A 21,493-nucleotide genomic window follows, 5' to 3' on the forward strand; every position below is an offset into this window, starting at 1 on the left:
TAAATTTCAGACATTTATTAAAATTATACATGCCTTCTTACATATCAAAAGTTACTTAGATATCGAATACATAACTACCGAATAATAAAATAACATATTAATATTAAATAAAATAAAATCTTTAAAATTAAATAAAACTTATAAATCGATTTTAACAAAAAAAATGTGCTCTGCCTTCAGAGCAAACAATATAACGTTTCAAACAATAAATGATATAGCAAAAATAATAACGAATTTCAAATTGACAAGCGAATAAAATAAATGTCTACGACCTTAAAACTAATTCTATTGAGTAGAATATATTGGGTATGATTATATTGGTATTTGTACGTAACTATTGGAAATTGTGACGAACAACTATTACCTACGAACTGATTATTTAGTTGCGAGTGCAAGGAAAGGTGTCTTTATTATTTAACATTGAAAGTAGCAACCCAGAACGCAGTTCATCTGCTAGATGGAAACATATGATACTTAAATAACGTAGATTCACTAAACATGTTTCCACTAAACGGAATTGTGGGGCAACTGGCACGATTTTATGGTTTTTTTAAAGAAAATTACATGTAGGTATGACGTAAAAGACATTTGACCAGCGGGGCTCAAAACAACTTTCACGACTGACGCAACAATCATTTTCTTCATCATTAAGAATGAGGATCACTACAATTATAACGAGTTTTGTGCATGCACACTTATATACTTATCACAACAATTATATACTACTACCAGTTTGTGTGTATGTTTCTTATATAGTACCTACTAAGTACCTATTGATATTCTAGATTCCAGTACATAAGGTCGACTATAAAGATTTTACCTTAAATAAGTAAAATATTATAATCTATAGTTATAGTACTTAGCATAGGCGAAAAAGAGGTTTTTCCTATCAAAAAGTGTTTCTTTGGTAGCAAATTAAAAAGTAAACTTATTTATTATATAAATCAATATAATAACAAGTAAATAGTATAGCATTTATTTAAAAAATCAAAAACCCGACTGCACTAAAAGGCTGAAATACAAACCTATGTATACAATTCCAGCACGCTAAAGTTCAGCGGTTTCCCTTTGCGTTGATGTCTGACACAGCAACTTACTCATTTAGTCAGATAGTCATCTCGATGTGTTATAATATCTGTGTATATTATATAATGTATATGTAATCTCCTTTTAATTTACTTTATTTTGATACCCTACTCGATAGGTTCGGTTATTTTGTTTTTTAAATGTGTTAGTATTTCGTGCCAAAAATCCGCCATTTTGATTTTCTTATTCTAACACCTATCTAAGGACACTCGGGTCATTGGGACGAATATAATGACACCTTAACTGTCGACATTCATCTAGCCGTTTGTTAGATACGACCAAATAAAGAAAGACAAACATACAAGATACGCGCGAAAAACATAACCCTTCCTTGGCAGTCGGGTAAAAAGCAACTTACGACCGACAGATAGCGATCGATAAAATCGACGATCGACGTAAACTGATCCATTCTGAACAAGAATTCTGACCATTTTGTACAAGATCAAATTCGCATTTATAATAATAAATAGTAAGGATATATAATAATTACATATAAAAACAATAGAGGAATTAGTAAAGAAAGAAGACAGGGTGAATTTTTCAAGAAGACAGAGGGATAAATGCGAAAATACAAAGAACACAGAGACAGGCGAAAAATACTACTAATTTTATACAAAATCCTTCAGGAATCGAACAAGTCGATTTGAAATACCTCTCCTTCCATACGCCGTTTAACTTGTATCGCTTATATGTAGGTTCATTCTTATGTAATCGTTATATTTATGAGTTTATGATGTTTTATTTTTTGACTTTTTCGTAGGCACCAGCTGAATGGTCCTGAAGTAGAGGCCGTAGAAGACGCCACCAGCTACCACCAGGATGGTTGTCAGGACCGTGATGTACTCCATGCGGTTTCTGTAACAGAATTAATAGGCTCGTCGTCAATCAACAAAAGTGTAATAATTATTATGAAAATAACTGGCCAAGTGCAAGTCGAACTCGCACAGATGGTTCCGTACCGCCAACATTTTCATTTTTTTTCTTTAGATACTGAATAATAGCGGTTCCTGGTATGGCGGCCCCCATTTATTTTCATTTTTTTATTTTTAGTATTTGTTGTTATAGAGCGACCTTTATACATACTCTGTAAAAATTTTAAGTGTCTATCTATTACGGTTCAGGAGATAGAATCCTGTGACAGACGGACAGACAGTGGATTCTTAGTAATAGGGTTCCGTTTTTACCCTTTGGGTATGGAACGCTAAAAAGACAAACCCACTGAATTTCATACCGGATCTTCTCTGTTGAAGTCGCGTTCCGATCCGGTAGAAGTAAGAAAATAACTGACAATTTGTAAGTGCCACCCTATGATGTCACTTACAAATTGTATGGGTTTTGTATGGGCCTATGCCCATACAAAATAAATATATTTCATTTCCTTTCAATCTGTCACTATCCCACTGCTGGAGACGGGTCTCCTCACAGAATGAGAAGGACTAGGCCATAGACCACCACTCTGGCCAAGTGCGTATTGGTAGACTTCACATAAATTTGATTTTTTTTAAAGATCTCAGGTATGCAGATTTCTTCACAATGTTTTCCTTCACCGTTAGCGCAAGTGATAATTAATTTGTAATAAGTACATACATAACTTTGAGAAGCCGAGTTTCAACCAAGCTATCCGTACCCGTACCCGTACCGTACGTATTTGGGTGCGGAACCCTATTACTACGACCTCGCTGTATGTCCGTTTGTTCGTCTGTCACAGAGCTATATCTCCGGAACCGTAATAGATAGACACATGATTTTTTACAGAGGATACATAACGGTGGCCGCTATAACAACAAATACTAAAAATAAAAGAAAGTTAAATATTAAAGGGGTCTCCATACAACAAACCGGTATTTTCGGCATTTTTTCATCTTACTGTTAAACCGTACTAGGAAGAGGTTGAAATTTTTACATTCCGTTTACTACTATAACTGGTATTATAATAAATACAAATAAGAACCATAAAACATATTTTAATATAGTTATTTTAATTTTATTATACGTTGTTTATGTATCATTCATCATCACCCCAACTCCATCTATTGTTGTGTCATATAACTAAGTTTTGTTGAAAATAATAAAATTAATAAAAATAAGTAAATAATAATGATTGTGGTAGGGAAGCCTCCATGTGCGAGTTCGATCTGTACTTGGCGAATTATTCCTCATTGACCTTATCAGGATCTTCAGAATTAACAATTTTCGAGGCGGTGCTCGAGATAGGTGGTGCAGACTAAATCATAACTAATTAGCCAAGTGACGCTGTTATCGATCTACAACGATCACCACCGAATCCCTAAATGGCGTAAATTATTTCGATTACTTATAGATAACAAAAAAATCCTTTTTAGTTTTATTAACTATAAACGTGTTGTTTTCAGTTTTTTAAACTTTTAATTACTTATTTACTTATCTATTTTACACACAAACACAGCTATCATTACAGCGATAGTGTGGTTCCTTATTTTTTAACAAAATAGCACAGCACATACAGTGTCGTATTTGTAAATTCATTCAGAGAGCATGAAAATATATCAATTAAATGTGCAACGAGGTTTAAACTTACTCGAAGGGTGTTCCACAGATAGTGTACCAGGTGGCGCCGGGGTGCGGCTTCTTGTCGCCGACGCAGTGGAAGCTGAAGTAGCCTTCGTCGTAGTCGTCCACGCAGAGGAATTTACGTTTTTGCAGCGTCTTGAATAAAGAGATGAAACACTTGAGCTTGTCAAAATTCTCATAAAAACCCTTCCATCCCGGTATGATATCTATACAGGGTGAATTTTGCAAACGTGCGTTCAGGGTCAAATCCGAAACTATAAGGATTAGCGGAAAATGCTGAAAGGACTTACGAGGCGAATTTGATAAAAACTAAAACTGCATCATTACTTACTTTTTTAAAATATATTTTTCCCTAGCCGGGAATCGAACCAGTTAATTTTGAAAAAAACATACACCCTCTATATTACTCCACTATCTGATAGTGTTGCTTATAAGGATACTTATACATATAATATACCCTTCAAACCAGAACACAGCAGCTCTTAGGCAGAAATAGATACTTATAGGCGGCGGTGCCGCCGGAGTCGAACCAGAGAGGTTTCTACCACCTTTAGTACCACTGCTTCACACTGACATCACGAAATGAATGACTATTTCAGAAAAAACTTATTCCTGATTAGTATTCGATTTCTAATAACGTAATCACCGTGGTAATAAGTCGTGGATGACACTATTACTATATTATAGTTGATTTAGTTGAAAATACAAAAGACGTCTTTAATTATTACAAGTTATTGACATACTTAAGTAAATACATACGTGGTAGGTAAGTTTATATAAGTATCTACATTTTTCTTACTTATAACATGGTTCGTGCATTTTGTCTATCTTTTTCTCCCCAATGTAGTTACAACAAACTTATCTGTTTTGTAATTATTCGCATAGTAACAACATAGTTGAGCGCTTATCAAATTATCGATATCACGACCGTATCGTAATAATTTTAATGAATGATAAATGTGTAATAATAACATTTTATTTACATAATTTTATAAATCACGAACACTTTCGTACTAAAGATACGAGCACTTAATGTTGTAAAATTATAAAGAACGTTACATATCTTTGCGTCCAATATATGTTCAGATATAGTACAAATTACAACGTTTTATTCATTTTATTTTTAAGTATAAATAAATTAATTGAATATGCTTAGGCTTTTCTTTTGTAAATCTGTATTATATCATAAGTAAATAAACGAACATGTTCATTAATATCATGAACATCAGTTTCTTATCAGTTAATATAATTTCTATCAGTTTTTGATTTATTTTGATTATGTCTCATTCTTTGGCAAGGCAGGCCCCGGGGCTTGACGGATTTGAACATATGAGGTTTCGATGGATTCGCCTACTGTGGGAATGACATAGACTATATTTAAAGCAATCGGATTTCTTAACAACAATTCGCTATTTATTACTTAAATCAAATGTAATTTTTCATGTGATTTGCACGAATGAATGCATTCAAATGTTTTGCATTGTTTTCAACTCACCTGTCCGAACGGGGTAATGAGGCTGGTCATTTCCTTGCAGTCTCCCACCGGTTCATGGAATCCCGATGACCACTCCGCTTCGGGATTGAAGAACGCCACGAATACCCAGTACACGATATAGTGCAAGGCCAGTTGCATTATCAGGATGTAGTCGATGGTGCTCAGTCTGTAATAAAATAATTACATTATTTTTAATCCCTCTTCATAGAGTTGAGAGCCTAGCTGACTGTTTTTGACAGAACAGAATTGTTGGTGTGTACCCAAATATATACCTACCACCTGAGCTCCGCTTCACTATATATAATTCCCTGGTAAAACCTCATATAGTATATCTAATTGAGATATGGGGTTGTGCAGATACAACTAATCTACTATCACTACAAAGAGCACAAAATCCTTACTAATATTATAAATCCGAAAGTAACTCTGTCTGTCTTTCTGTCTGTCTGTCTGGTTGTCTTTTCTTCACGCCCTAACCACTGAACCGATTTTAATGAAATTTTGTACAAAGATAGTCTGAGACCCGAGAAAGGACATAGGATAGTTTTTATCCCGGAAATCCCACGGGAACTAGGGATGGCGATCTAAGATCGATTAATCGGAGAATCGATCTTTTGGACCCACAACATGATTATTTTAATCGATATTAGTAAGGATTAAGTCGTAAACTATGAATTTGATCAAGTGATGATCTTTAGCAAAGTTGAAGGTACGAATTTTCAGTTATATGTATGTTAGTATGTTATATTATTTTCTTTTAAACGCGGGCGGAGCCGCGAGCAAAAACTAGTAAAGTAATAAAAGTGTTATTTTTAGAGTTCCTAACACCCACTAAAATCTTATATATAAAATTCTCGTGTCACATTGTTAGTTACCGTACTTCTCCGAAACGGCTTTACTGATTTTCACCAAATTTTATATGCATATTCAGTAGGTCTGAGAATCGGCTACTGTCTATTTTCATACCCCTAAGTGATAAGGGTTGTTCACTCCTAATTTTTTTTTAACATCACAACATATAACATATATAACAACACAACGTTTACCGGGTCAGCTAGTTGTATATAAAAACACAAAACTACTTAACATACAACAAACTTAATGAGAATGAATGAGAAGGATTAGGCCATAGTCCACCGCGCTGACCAAGTGCGTATTGGTGAACTTCACATACCTTTGAGATTTTTTTTCTATAAATTTCTCAGGTATGCAAGTTTCCTCACGATGTTTTCCTTCACCGTTTAAAAAATCAGAGGTGCGTGCCTGGGGATTTTAACCTCGGACCCCTCGATCGAGAGGCCGAGTTTCTTAACCGCCTAGTGGTTAAGAAACTCGGCTATCACTGATTTTTCGATTGACATTGCTTACCTCTCCTTATTCTTCTCGCGGTCAGTCAACAATCCATGGAAGACGATCACGCCGAAGATAGCGAATAGTAGGAAGAAGGCGACTTCAGTGTGGATCTTGTAGAGGTCGTGGAGGGGATGGTAGATTGGCACGAACATCAGCACACCCCCCGGCATGCCCAGCAGCGCGGCCAACAGCATCGACTTGCATTCCACTAATCTCCTGTATAATGCGGACTTTGAGCATAAAGGGAGGTAACGGTCCCTTTATACCCACACATTCAATACGTGATCTCCAATCTTACAATTAGGGTACAGGGTTTCTTTAAGAACATATCAGTGTTATTAAAGAACGTAACACGTAGTCTATTTATATAGGAAGTAGAACCCACTGATGTTCGACTCCAGAGCGACCAACGCTAACCTATTTCTGCCTGATAACAACAGTGGCTAGTGCTGCTGTATTCTGGTTTGAAGGGTGGTAATATACTTCTAATTTTATTTCGCGTTAATTACAGACGTCCATGGGCGGCATCACCCACTTACCACCAGGTGGATTGCATGCTCGTCTTCCACTCCTATAACATAAAGATAAAGGACGAAGACTTTTTCACTGACATAAATCAATAAACCAATGACAAAATATTTAAAATAATGTGAGACGTATTTATAAGGAACTATAAGGAATTATAAGGACTTTTATCCACGGCTTCGCTCGCGGCGAGAAGTTTCTATTTATTCCTACGGAACGATACGTTTTTTTGGTAATAAAAGGTATCAAACAGTCATTTTCTGAACCCCTGACAACATGTATACAAATTTCAAGATAATCGATTACGTAGTGAAGAATAGTACACAAATAAACAAATAAACAAACTCATGCTCGCATTTAATATATCAGTTAGGTTACGTACCCGTCAGCCTTCCACAGGGGTTTGTTCTGAGTCGCCTTTGTCTTTTGGACGAGCCAGTTCCTGCTGGCGTGGAAGAAGAAGGTGAGGCTGGCCGCGAAGGTCGCGTGGAAGTAGTACGAGGTCCACGGCACCCAGTAGTTGCGATCGAACACGTTGGGGTCGGTGTCATGCCAGGTCCAGTGCACGAACTTCACCGCCACGATGTCGTACGGGATGTCGATCAGCACGGTCACCAGGCCCACGGCGAAGGGCTCCGCGTATCTCGGCAGGTTCAGCCTAGACACGGCGTAAGCGGCGTGGTATATAAACGCCGGGTCTGTAAAGATCAACCCATTGATATTTTGGATCGGAGTCAAACATATTCGGTCTGGAGGAGAAATAGGAAATATATGTCCTCCTCAAAAATCCTCCGAAACCCCTAAATCTGTTTTTGTCGAAGTTACAGAGAATTTACTTCTTACGATATTTATTTCGCCAACGTATTCTTAACATCTCAACATAATCTATATATATATATATATATATAAGATTGGAGTGTCTGTTTTTAATATTGAAATAACCGCTTTGTACCGTATGTATATTCATATGCATGTATTACTACATTCATATGAATATACACCGTATGTATATTCATACACCACACACACACCAAAACAACATATTTTACAATTTTTGTCTGTCTGTCGCTTTGTTCTGAGTAATCTCTGAAATGGCTGAACCGATTTTGACGGTTTTTTGGCAGGTAGAATATATAATAAGGAGTGACTTATGCTACTTATATTTTAGAACTAGCTATGCCCCGCGGTTTCACCCGCGTTATTTCTTTTTAACGCGGATGAAACCGCGGCTCACAGCTAGTTAGGTATATAAATATTTACTATTCTAATTTAAAATGCTAGTAACTTACACAAGAAGATGATGTGAAGGGGAAGTCGACCGCCCAGCAGCATCACCGGAGCTTGTGAATGCCAGAAGTTATCATATTCCGGGACAACGATAGCCCAGAAGTTGTCAGCGTAGAGTCCGTGGAGGATAGTACACAGCCAGAAGTATGGCCATCTTCCACCCTTTCTAAAGGCTGAATATATTTGTGATGTTAATAAATTATAATGTGATCGTAACCTACTCTAGACTTGTCGCAGGGGCAGCCTAGTGTGGAGATGACCCTTGATTGCCTCCTTAATTGTTATGTCGTAGGCAAGCAGGGAAATTCCTAGATTGGCCCTGCGGCAGGGTCGTAGGTGGCAGTCGTTAATGCTATTTGCATTATAATTATTTTGATGCGTCCATAATTTCGAAAAATCTATGATGCATATTGGGTCTGCAAACAAGGACCACAATGTGAGAGCCGGAATTCCGACTCACTAAGTTTAATGCCTAAAGAAGGAACACAAAAATTAATACACAAAAACTTGAAAGGGTTTGTTAACTGTAACATCTTACCGTGAACAAGTGTCACCAAGCCGGCAAGCAGATATACTGCCTGAGAGATCAAATAGGTCTTCTGCGCCAACCAGAGATGTGCGACATCGTTGTTGCGCACCAGCCATGGCAACCACTGAAATATTCAAGTTTTACTGTTAATGGTCCTTCGAACAACGCTTAAGGTTCAATAAAATATCGGATGAGCGACAGACCCTTTTTTTTATTTTTCTTCTCGAGGGGAAAACCTTCAAAAGGTACCCGACGACGTGGGAACGACGCCGGGTTATGTGGGATTTTTACCGCACTAAAACCCCCCCGGTGGCCGTCCTCAACGCTTGTTGGAGAACTCCGGGATCTCCAACGGAACACAACCGGAGCCCTCCAAGCGCGATGCCCAACGGGCTCTACCCTGGGTGAGCAGTTTTCGCTCCTCCCACACCACGTAGTGTTGTCGACGGTATGCGACCACACATACCGCCGTCCTTCCCGGGGTCGCTTGCTGGACGGTTCGAGCTCCCACTCTTGCCGTCCGCAACCCTGGAAGCCCCCTTTTATTCGCCTCCTACGACAGGCAGGGGATACCGTAGCCCTATTCTAGTCCCGGAACTACAGGGACAGAGCGACAGACCCTAATGACGAGCGTCACCAACTGTTAGCAATTGCTAAGGACAGTGATAGATTGCGAGCGTCGCCATGTTCGTCGGTTATCGCTGTCTGTTGTCAGGACTGACGACAAAACACGATCGCCGTTTTATGAGTGTGTTTTGTCGGCAGTAGTCGCCAGCCATAGTGTGTCAACGACGACAACCGCCAGCGACTGCCACCGTCGGTAACGATCGCGAGCTTTCGCTCACATATTAGCTCTTAGTTTCTAGCTACATTTGAATAAAACGCAGTATAAAAATGCAGTTTAATTCGCTCGATCCACATTTTGGGTAAATTACTGGTGTGGACAAGGGACCCGCTATGGGACTTAGATTTTGTCGGTATTGTAGGTACCCATAGACATAGATTAGTAAAGATTACTCAATCCTAACAAGAAAATGTACCCAGTTTTGAGAATTGAAATAATTGCGTAAAAAAGTTTTGCCACGTCCCCGTGCTAAAATGTCCCTAAATTATTTGAAATAATTATTTATTTATTATGTAAATTACGCAGTATTAGTTATTTATTCGTAAATTTTCTCTAAAAATGTTTTTGTCAAGAATTTAAAAAAAGAACTTACTAATAAGCCGTTTGTGGCTTCATTCATTTTCAACGCGGCGAAGTATCTTTACTAATCCAAGCTTAGGTTAAACATTGTTGAATAGTTCCGATAGTCTTAAATTGTCTCGATGTTTGAAATTCGAGTTGTAATTTGAGCGGGAATAAAAGATGTAACTTTTTTGAAGATGTACTAAGACTAAAACTAAGTATGTAGAGTTTTATGTATTAGTATGAATTACAAATTTTAAATAGATTAAAGCACTGTACTTTAAAATAAAATTAATTGATTTAGATTAATTTTCAACGCTATCGCCATATGAGTATAAAGACCATTGATAAGGTTAGTAATATAATAAATTCATTACATATTAAAGTAATTTGATGTCGTTTCATGAAAAATCGTCCTTTAATCCTAAAGTGTTGCTTAATCAAAACTAATGACCGCCTGGGACGCTGCGTTTTGATCAAGAATAAAAAAATCAACATAACAGTTATGCCTATAAAATTTCAGTAAAAAATAAAAAGTCAAAAAATTACAATCGTTTAAATTGCGCGAGGAACTTAACAATGCATACATTTATGTGACCATTATGTAAAGAATAAAATCATTTTTGCAATTGCATACAAACAAACAAGTGCGAGTCGAACTGAAACACGTAGACGTCCGTATCACCAAATACTCAGTTTTTTTATTATTATTTGTTATTATCGCAACCAGAAGTAAATGCATTGTGATCATTTGAACTGACTATCTATAACGGTTAAACAGAAAAAGCGAAATAAGCCGGCACATTGCGGTTTCTTACAAAAGGCCGGCAAAAGGTAGGAAGGTCGTCGGAGGCCCGGGGGCTGAATGTGAAATGAAGCGGGGGGCGGAAGGATGTGGTCTTATTTTATAAGCTTTTACAAGGAAATTTGTAGACATTTGGAGGCTTCTCAGGATCAAAATCCTGGAGCCACCCCTTCCCCCTTTTATTTTCACAATTTGTTGGTTGTTGTGGCAGACGGAGAAACAGCGGAAGCTTAGTAATAGGGTTCCGTTTTTACCCTTTGAGTACGGAATAATGGAAAATGGAGGCGATAATTAGTATTCTGGGAATCAAATCAAAATGTACCGCCAAAAGACTAAGTTTGTTAGAAGAATAGTTTATGGCTTTTATTTTTAAAGAATAATATGGTTTACATTCAACAAGGTAAACTGTAAAATAAACTACTAAAACTAAATACTAGCGGTGGTCGTTGAATCAACGAACTAGTTAAATCAACCGTTGATTCACTTTCAACGAATCAACGTTAACCCAATAGAAATTAACTAGTTAAATACGTCAACGACGTTGAACGGAACGTTTCGTTATTTTCAACGTAAATTGTATTTTGTAACGGTGGTCGTTGAATCAACGAACAAGTTAAATCAACCGTTCAACGAATCAACGTTACGTCAACGACGTTACACGGAACGTTTCGTTATTTTCAACGTAAAATTGTATTTTGTTTAGAATTAAACTTACGTTAATTTTTTTTTATAATATACGAGTAGCAGACGAGCTTGATTGTCGGTATAATAGCATAATTTAAACTCCAATTATGTAGAACATATCGAATTATTTCTTAATAAATAATTATAATTATCAATTCTTGATATTGATATTTAATAACACGCACTAAGTCAAATTGTTTCTAAAATAACATTTACCGCACTCCAGTAGAGAAGCGTTGATCGTTGCAGCATAGTTAAAAACCGTTTATTATTGATGCAAGTTGAAATTAGTAACACGTTAACTCGTTGACGAAATTAACTAGTTGATCAACTAGTTGATCAATGGAAATTAACGTTGACGTTTCGTTGACCGAAAAAACTTCAACGACCCACCGCTACTAAATACAGTATTCGCGCATGCGCGGTAAAAATATTCAACGATGAGTAGCCGATTTAGTAAATAATAATAACAGTTAATACAGTAAAAAAATGTTAATCGAGGAGAAAACCTAAATTTACCAAAGATTTCATTGAGAGCAAAAATCAAATATACAAACCATACTCGGCTCCGATCCTGATGCCATGAAGGAAGCGGGTACCTCACGCGTTCTACACAAAAAAATGAAATAAGATAAAAACAACCGTTAATTAAGACCGTAATCCGTAATCATAAACGTAGATAGATATCGATTATTATCTCAAGATAATTTACCACCAAAGAAACGAAATAACGATAGTGCCGGGCCGCCTTAACAATTTGTCCGCTAGCTGAAGTGAGCGAAAAGTAATGTAAGTGAAGTAGGCAACGTGCGTCGCAGATTTTGATTTCTGTATACTAGTCAGTAGTGATACCTTTAGTAACGATCCGATAAAATTATGTAGCAGCTATGTTAATATACCCTACCTATCATAAATTAAGTATCGATATCATATCAATATTTAATCGATTTGATGTTTTGTTTATATTTTATATTAATTTGTGGCATGGTAACTAAAAATTTAACATTTTTATAAAGATTAGTCTTTATGTTTAAAACCAATTATAAGATATTCTTTATATATTATGTACTATATTAAATAAACATTGGTCAGTTTATTGACTCTTATAGGTTTATTGAAATTTAAAATATCTACTGGGTTTAACTACAGGATACCTTTATTAGATGACGAGCACAAAAAATAAGTCTTTGTAAACCTGTTGAATATAGAAAAAAATAAAAAATAGGTACGCCCAATAAATTCCATTGTATCGATATAATTTTATCGCGTTGAATTTTATCAATATACGACATTATCCATCTTATTTTGAATATATTGTATCGTAACATGCATTTCAATTGATATGTGATCTCTCATTATAATTTATTCTAATGGAAATGGATGCAACATGCTTAATTTAAAAAATTATAATTTGAGATTTTTTTAATCTGATATTTTTGTTTTATAAGCGCTGTTTATCATCTTTATGTCACGACAAAAATGAATCTTAAAATTAGAAATAATTTATTTTCGCATCGTTTTTACGCATTCATCGATAAATATTGCAGCAGGGATATAGTCTGTACAACACTATATAATATGGGGCGATATTTCCACAGAGTACCTATACTTATAACGGAGGATATTTCACATTAGTGTATCTGTGGCACAGTGGCACTCTATAAGTCTATACTCTACGGTTGTCTAATGGTGACGGTTGATGTTGATTATCTTGACTGGTTTCATTGGTTAAATAAATATTAGAAAACCGTATAAAGAATTATTTGTTTTGAACGCGTTTTATATAAGTAACCTAATAATACTTTCATCCTTTGTTTATCTGTTCTTCCCTCTAGAACACACTACTTATAAATACGTATATATCACAAGTTTTTCGACAATGTTTAGTGCACTTAAATTATGCCGAAATGTAGCGGTAATCACGAGCAGAACTCCAAGAACATTCACGTTAAATGTGTTTCGACAAACTTCTCTAAGGAACCATTCCATAAAAGTAAAGGGATATAAAAATAAGGAACCTGGAGAGGTTATAAAATGGGTCTTGCTGGTAAGTTATGGTTATCTAACTACCGGTCATTATAAATAGATCAAAGTATTGATTTTGACGTGATACTGTACCTGATATTGCTTGTATAAAACATATTTTAAACACTTTATTGTTGCAAGCAGTACTTATGGATCCCACAAAATCCAAAAAATGTTTATTTTGGTTACACGTTACATATGAAGACTTACTAAAGACATTTTATTATTTAATAGCAATAGGAAGGAAGCAGATGTGGTTAGTTTTTTTATAAAAATCTTGGTGATGTCCACTCTATATGCATATAATGATATATTTAATTTGTTTGTCAATCTCAAGATTGCTATAATAAAGGTAACAGATAACCATCATTCCATGGAATATATATATGTATAAATTAATTAAAGAATTATGTTGTACATCACATTGTTTGGCTAAACTCTACTTTATAGGTGGGTAGGGGCTTTATTACTTTAATAAGTGGGTAGAGAGGGTACCACCCGATTAATTTTATGATCTTTTAAAATTCTGAGATTAACTCTTAAAAATCATATACTCAAACTCTAGGTTTTCAATTGCCATTTTAATTGTTTCAGAACTAGCTTATTGAGTATTTATGAGGGGTGAGATGGAGGGGGTTGGTTTCCTTCAATATCATGTACATCCCCTAATTTTTTTGTCTTAATTCCTAATACGTGGGTAACCTCAAAATTTAAAAAGATAATTAAAAAAGTCAGGGTTTCCGCAAGCCCCACTTCACAGGGAAAGTAACTGTGACCTTCAAAAAATTGTATTTTCTTCAAAATGAGCCATTTCCTGTAATTTGTCATTCATCAATCATTACTTCCCTGAATTTTTTGGAATTATAAATGTTTACATGTCATTTTAGATGATTCCAGTTACATCATTTGGACTTGGTTGTTGGCAAGTGTACCGGCTGCAATGGAAACTCGAGCTCATAGATATTCTTCATGCAAAAACAAATGCCAATCCTATAGACATGCCTCAAGAGTAAGTACTTTAAATGTATCATATAATATGATCATCATCACCCCTTTACTGCCTCTATGCTCGGGACGGGTCTTCCCTCAGAATAAGTAGAAACAGGGGATAGTCTACCTTGCTGGCTAAGTAGTGGATTAGTAGACTTCACATATTTATGGAGCATATTCTTTTAAAGATCTTTTATGTGCATACTTGGGTATATGTGGGATTCCTCATAATGTAATCTTTCACTGTTAAATTAACTGCAAATTGATTTCTGATATATTCTATGGAGCGGCTGATTTTCAATCTCTAGGAAATGGCTATTTAATAATATAGTATACCTGCTAGTTGTGTCAAGTACACAATTGGAAGATCTGATGATATTACATAAATTGCAATATATATTACATAAGTCGCAACATAAAAATTATCTACATCTGTTGATGAGCTTTAAACTATATGTATGTCCACTTTAGTAACCTAGTAATTTCAAAAATTCTGCATCCATAACCTCCTTTTGTGGATATAAGCATAAGCAAAAGAAATTGCATAGGTATGTGTAGTCTACCAACACACAAATTACCGGTGAGATGGACTAAGGCAAAATCCTTCTCATTCTAAGAGGAGATGCGAGTCCAGCAATGGATCAGTAATGAGTTGACGACAAATAATAAGTATAGGAATGAGATGTTTGTGATATTAATTGAAATGTTATTTCTAGCTTTAAAGAATTAGAGACGATGGAGTATAGACCAGTAAAGGTTCACGGGGAGTTCCTGCATGACAAAGAAATACTGATAGGCCCAAGAGCTTTTATAGAGAACCAGTCGGCATTACCAAGGTCTGGTTCACTTATGTCAGATCCTAAAAAGAATCAGGGTTATCTGGTCATCACACCATTCAAGCTGTCGGAGACAGGGTGAGTAGAATAAAGATAAGGGTGCATTTGACCAGAGATATGCATGGCAGCTGAGCGGTGTGCGAGATTAAAACTAAACTATGAAGCATAGCAAATCTAAGCGAGTAGGACTTATTTTATTTATGTACTAGCTGACCCGGCAAATTGTGTGTTGCCATATAACTGAAAAAATGTGAAGGGTGAGCAACCCTTATCACTTAGGGGTATGAAAAATAGATAGTAGCCGATTCTCAGACCTACTGAATATGCATATAAAATTTGGTGAAAATCAGTAAAGCCGTTTTGGAGGAGTATGACAACTAACATTGTGACACGAGAATTTTATATATAAGACTGTATATTATTAAGTACCAAATGGGTAATGAGGTACTTTATATTATTAAAATCTAGCCTAAAACAAGACTAACAAGTAATTCTACACTACCTTAAACTGCTAAATAATTTTAAATTTAAGAAAGCATTCTCTGGCACTGCACTTCTCTGTTCAACACATCAAGGAGTATATACATTGTTATTGTGTTCTATAATGTTCAATTTTTATTATTTCACTAACACTATACTGTCATATTTCAATCGAGTAAAATGTACTATTAAATATAAATAGAGCTATACCAATCGCAATCCTCAACTAGGCTAAGCGAGTGAAAGCTTCTTCTCCAGAACGCAACACCCTGTGAAGTGGTGGTAATTGTATTGACATTCAAAAAGTTCTCTGTGAAGAACCTATTTTTAATAAAAAAAATTGATTTGATTTGAAATGTGATATGGAGATGCACTATTTGTGGTAGCTGTGTGAATAAGATGTATCCAATGGCATGTCTGCAGTGGTTGGCTGCAATCCTTGCTCGCATTTGTAACTTAACCTTTGGCTTGCGTCCTTCTGTATAAAAGAACATAGCTTTGCCATTTCTAATCTTAGCTAAGCGATGGAAACCAATCAATCCTTTTTTTTAAGATAAATCTTTGTAATATATCGAAGTAGCAAACAACATGCACTCCACCTGATTGTCAGTGGCTACTGCTGCTTATGGGCTTCTAGAATCAAGCACTGGTAAGATTAGAGTGCTATCTAGTCTTAGAGGTCGGCCATAGATCTGTTTGGTACACCTGAGAACTAAGTTGGTACGCCTCGGAAAAGTATATCACCCTTGTCAATCAGAACATAGTGCCCCTTTACACTGCTGCGATAGGCAGAAAGGTGTGGCAGTGGTACCGCCAGAGTCGAACCACAAAGTGTTTTCCCACTTTCGAGTCATATTTCACTCTATTGGTGAAGTTAAACACATTCACAGCTATGCGACCTCACTCATCTCTGATCATGAGGCACCCTATGCTTGTAAGATTAGTTTTGAAATAAATTTTAACTGCATATATCTAAGCCTAAGTTAAGCCTTAAGCCTTAGCGACTGTAAGAAAATGTGTTTCACATAATGTCACTAAATAAATAGTGCATTTCATTTGTATCCTGCAGCAATTTGCTTTTTTTATAATATGGGAGTAGTAGATGGGAGTGTGCAGTCCACCTGATAGTAAGTGGCCACTGCACCGTATGGACATCTGTTATTACCTTAGATAAGATTAGACCTGCTTCAGGTAGGCCACCGATGCACAGATATCCATGAGAACGAAGCTGGAAAACCTCAGAAATGTATGTCTCTCTTACTACACTCTTCAAAGACAGCGGTGCTTAAAACTGCTGTTATGAGACTGAAATTGATGTGGCAGTGGTGCTGCCGGAGATAAATCACAGAGTCTACAACCTTCCAATCATTTGGCAGTTGTAAGGACGTTTAGGTAATTGAAAATTTTCTGGTGTAAAATGCAAAGTTTTTGTTTACAGTGAAGTGATTCTGGTAAACAGAGGATGGATTCCACAAGGTCTTAGACCTAAAGAGAAGAGACAGGAATCCATGGTGAAAGGGGATGTTGAACTGACAGGTGTAGTCAGACTGACAGAATCAAGGAGTCAGTTTATGCCTAAGAATATTCCTGAGAAGGGAACCTGGTTTTATAGGTAAGAATAACAGTATGTATTACTTAATTCTCATGTAGATTTTAAAGGTATCTATGTCAAAGGTATTGTCAAGGCCTGCTGTCCCATTGCTGGGCATCGGTCTTATCTCAGACGAGCTTTTGCCCGCGGCTTCGCTCGCGTTACGAAGTAATATTTTCATCCCCTATTTTATCCCCTTGGGGGTAGAATTGATCAAAATCCTTTCTTAGCGGATGCCTACGTCATAACATCTACCTGCATGCCAAATTTCAGCCTGATCCGTCCAGTGGTTTGGGTTGTGCATTGATAGATCACTATGTCAGTCAGTCACCTTTGAGTTATATATATTTAGATAGAGAAGTATTTGATCAAAGTTTTTTAAAGATATCTTACATAATGCAGGTTTCTTAATGATGTTTACCTTTCAATTTGGGATTCTTCAATTGAGGGGCCTAGTTTCAACGACTGCTATCACTGTGTAGATAGGATAGCTGCTAGGATAGAGTAAAGATTAGATATTATAATGTTAAAAATGCAAAGATTTAAAGATTTTATTTAACAATACAGAATACTGATAAGATAGTTGATAGATACTGATTAAAAATAAATTAATAATATATAAAATTCTCGTGTCACAATGTTAGTTACCATACTCCTCCGAAACGGCTTTATCGATTTTCACCAAATTTTATATGCATATTCAGTAGGTCTGAGAATCGGCTACTATGTATTTTTCATACCCCAGGTGATAAGGGTTGTTCACCCTTAACATATTTTTATTTATATGGCAACAAAACTTTTGCCGGGTCAACTATTATAATAATAATTGTTAGCAGTATTTATTATCAGATATCACAGAAACTGTTTTAAAAGTTTTACAATAATTTTATTTGCAAATAACAGACTAATAAAACATACTAAATATAAACTAAAATTTTATAATGAAATTAAAAATATTAATAAAAGTATTCTTTTAAAATAAAGATGTTATCCAAAACTCCTTCATGTGGTATTGTGTAAAATTATCCTCACTGTATAGCGAGGCTATTTTTTTGGGCAAAATACATAGCTAATGCTCACATTGGGTAACCCTCTGGTCACCCAATGTGAGCATAAGCATTTTTTTAAGTCTTTTATCTAATAGTGGTGCCCGCGGCTTCGCCCACATTTTAAAGAAATAATATGACATACATAAAACGGAAATTTGTACCTGCATTGGAAAGACAGTGGTGTCATCTGTCGAAAATTGGTCTTACCAACTCCCAAACCCTCGTGGGCTCTTGGACAACAACTTTGCTAAAGATCATCACTTGAACAAAAGCATAGTTTCCGATTCTGTAACTACTTACGGATTAAAAATTAATTAAAAAAACCTTTTCCCATGGACTAAATTGTGAATCTAAACCATTCTCAAGTCCCCTTGAACACAACAAATTTCATCAAAATCAGTCCAGTCGTTTAGGAGGAGTTCAGTGACATACACACGCACATAAGAAATATAAAGATATTTATTTCTTTTTCAGGGATCTTGATCAAATGAGTTCGTACCTCGGTTGCTCTCCTGTGTGGCTGGATGCTAGGGGCATACCTGATCCTCCGGAAGGTTGGCCAATCCCCAACCAAACCAGAGTTACTTTAAGAAATGAGCATTTATCCTATCTAACTACTTGGTTTTTGCTGTCGGGATTCACTGGACTAATGTGGCATCGATATTTCATAAGAAAGTTACCTTTATTATAAGCAGAAACTAAAATGAGCTATGCAATAAGACCGTGTCCAATACCCTGACTCGCTACCCCTTGACCCATTTAAAAATCTTTTGTATGATGTGCTATTGTCATTATTTTGTTTGATTACTAAATCTTGTTGCGTTAGCGATAATATTGCGTATTGAGCTTTCACCTCTATAATGTATACTATCGTTAAATTCTACTGTAAGTGTGCAATAAATATTTGTGTATCTAACTTAGGGCCAGTCGTAATTATCGTAAGAAAATGTGTTATTGTTTGCAATGCATTATTAGTATACCTAGGTCTAAATGAGTTATGATGTTTAGAAAGTAAGAGCCTAATTGTGTGCAGTAAATAATGTTACTTATTTAAAATTTCTAACATATTTATTTGAAACAATTGTACAATAATTTTACTATAATGTGCCCTGATGAATGGGCACTTTGTTTGATCATAAATGTAGATAATGAAATGATGTAAGTATTATAAAAATGCAAGTGTACATTGAATATAATTATGAATAAATAAGTTCCAACAAAATATTTAGAGATTTTCTTATTTTTTTAAACAATGGCTTTATAGTTACGTACATATATTATTGAATGGGTAATTTTTTGCTTGATAAACAATATTAAACGCCAGTTTGAGAAAGTCGACATCGAATGGGCATGGTATGGCAGTGTTCTCAGCAGCTTCAAGATGGGACTTCATACCCACCGGTCTTTCATATGCCGCGTCTGCGTTTGCAATATGGGGGTGTGTTGGGATTATTCGGGTCTCGAGGGGGTGCAAAGAGGGTCTTTGCAAATTCTCGAGAATACACCTCTGATTTTTAATATTCTTTCATAATAATATAATATTATTAAATTATTGATAAATAATATTATAATATAATGAGACAACATTAAAATCATACCAACCCCGCTGTTTAGCGGGGGGTACGAGACTCTGTCGAATTACCAAGCTGGCAGTCCCCCTCCTGATGGTCGGAGGGAGGAACCAACCCTGGGTACTTCAGCGAGAGCGGTCGCCCCTCAGGTGATCGATCGTGAAGGGGCGCGAACCCCGGAGTGTTCTCGAACGAAACTAAATGAAATCGGTAGTTTTTCATTAAAATCGGTATATTCGACCAAAAATCGGTATATGACACAGTAGTAAAATATTCATTTTTGGCGATCTTTTTCAGATTACTTCATCGTGACGGCATTTTTTCGCGGATACTTGACTTCTTGCTTTTCTTTTCTATGCTTGACTATCAGTCGATGTAGTAAACCGACTTCAACTCAAAATAGTTCTAAATTTTCAGGAATGATCTCATTTCGTCACAATTTCTTGAAATTTCTCCACTCTTTATCAAAAATCGGTATAATTTACATCCTCGGAAATCGTGGAAATATCAATGCATTTCTGTAGGACAGGGTCATTATCGGTAGAAATATCGAAAAATCGGTAGGTTCAAGAACATTGTTGAACAATTGACAATGAGTCAATGATCAATTGACATGAATATGTCACTGAATGACATGCAGTGACAGCTTGTGAATTATTGATTTTTTTACCGGGTTTTACAACGTAATGTAACGTATTTCGTATGAAAATTAAAATTATTCATATCACAATCATGAAAATTAATAACATCAGCTACGAAACCTAAAAATGATGGCATAAGAAATGTTTTGAATTCCAATTGTGTTACCATTATCACATTTTAATTTTCTACCATAAACCTTGTTCTTATTGTTATTACTGTATGGAACGAAATTGAGGTAATATAAATATTGGAAAATGTGAATTAATCTTAATTTATTTAGATTATAACCTAAATAAATTAAGATCAATTCATTTCATCATTCATAATTATTATTGTATTACTTTAATATCGTCAAAAATAAGAAACTACCATTTGAAACGTATTTTCTTGATAGGTCAACACCTTTGTTTACATTTTGGACAACTAATTATGAATCAGACTATAGAAAATAGAAATGAGTTGCATTGCAACAGCAAATTGTAGATTAGCGGGATGAAGACAATGCGTGACCCCTCCGGCACTCTGCCTGCTCTAGCCTACGAGAATACCACTGTGTTAGTGTAGTGTGCCTACTGTTTGCTAAGGTGTATATACTTGTAGTTGTGTTCGATCGCAATGGCTCCGTCTACACCAGAGCGGACTAGAAGTTTGGCACGGACTATAATTTCTAACAAATAAAACAAAATTGGCATATCTGCTATGTATTAATATAAATTAATGAGAGATTAAATGTATAGGTAGGAAAGGGTTGGTTTTTCCAAAGAGAATGTAATCACTACGTTTTAGGTTTTTCTTGACAAATCAACTGG

General features: G+C 35.8%; 2 protein-coding genes across 4 annotated transcripts; one reads left to right on the forward strand and one right to left on the reverse strand.

The window, feature by feature from the left end:
• Window positions 1-12,354, reverse strand: LOC140743569 (uncharacterized). 2 transcript variants are annotated; one of them, XM_073074957.1, is made up of 8 exons: window positions 12,058-12,354; window positions 8,835-8,949; window positions 8,299-8,469; window positions 7,392-7,707; window positions 6,500-6,742; window positions 5,132-5,297; window positions 3,644-3,771; window positions 1-1,941 (listed from the first exon to the last, which is right to left on the reverse strand). In XM_073074957.1, the coding sequence occupies exons 1-8, from the start codon at window positions 12,082-12,084 to the stop codon at window positions 1,815-1,817; spliced, it is 1,293 nt and encodes a 430-aa protein (XP_072931058.1). In that variant the 5' UTR covers window positions 12,085-12,354; the 3' UTR covers window positions 1-1,814. The 2 variants fall into 2 exon arrangements, with proteins under 2 accessions (XP_072931058.1, XP_072931059.1); XM_073074958.1 differs by having other exon boundaries at window positions 6,500-6,700; window positions 12,058-12,353.
• An 810-nt stretch (window positions 12,355-13,164) lies between these two features.
• Surf1 (surfeit locus protein 1) lies at window positions 13,165-19,695 on the forward strand. 2 transcript variants are annotated; one of them, XM_073074959.1, is made up of 5 exons: window positions 13,165-13,547; window positions 14,413-14,534; window positions 15,232-15,429; window positions 17,270-17,443; window positions 18,946-19,695. In XM_073074959.1, the coding sequence occupies exons 1-5, from the start codon at window positions 13,380-13,382 to the stop codon at window positions 19,160-19,162; spliced, it is 879 nt and encodes a 292-aa protein (XP_072931060.1). In that variant the 5' UTR covers window positions 13,165-13,379; the 3' UTR covers window positions 19,163-19,695. The 2 variants fall into 2 exon arrangements, with proteins under 2 accessions (XP_072931060.1, XP_072931061.1); XM_073074960.1 differs by having other exon boundaries at window positions 15,232-15,351.
• The last annotated feature ends 1,798 nt before the right edge of the window (window positions 19,696-21,493 follow it).

This window comes from Epargyreus clarus, unplaced genomic scaffold, assembly GCF_041222505.1.
Source record: "Epargyreus clarus isolate Ecla_fem2 unplaced genomic scaffold, WU_Ecla_fem_2.2 ptg000007l, whole genome shotgun sequence".
Lineage (NCBI taxonomy): Eukaryota > Metazoa > Arthropoda > Insecta > Lepidoptera > Hesperiidae > Epargyreus > Epargyreus clarus.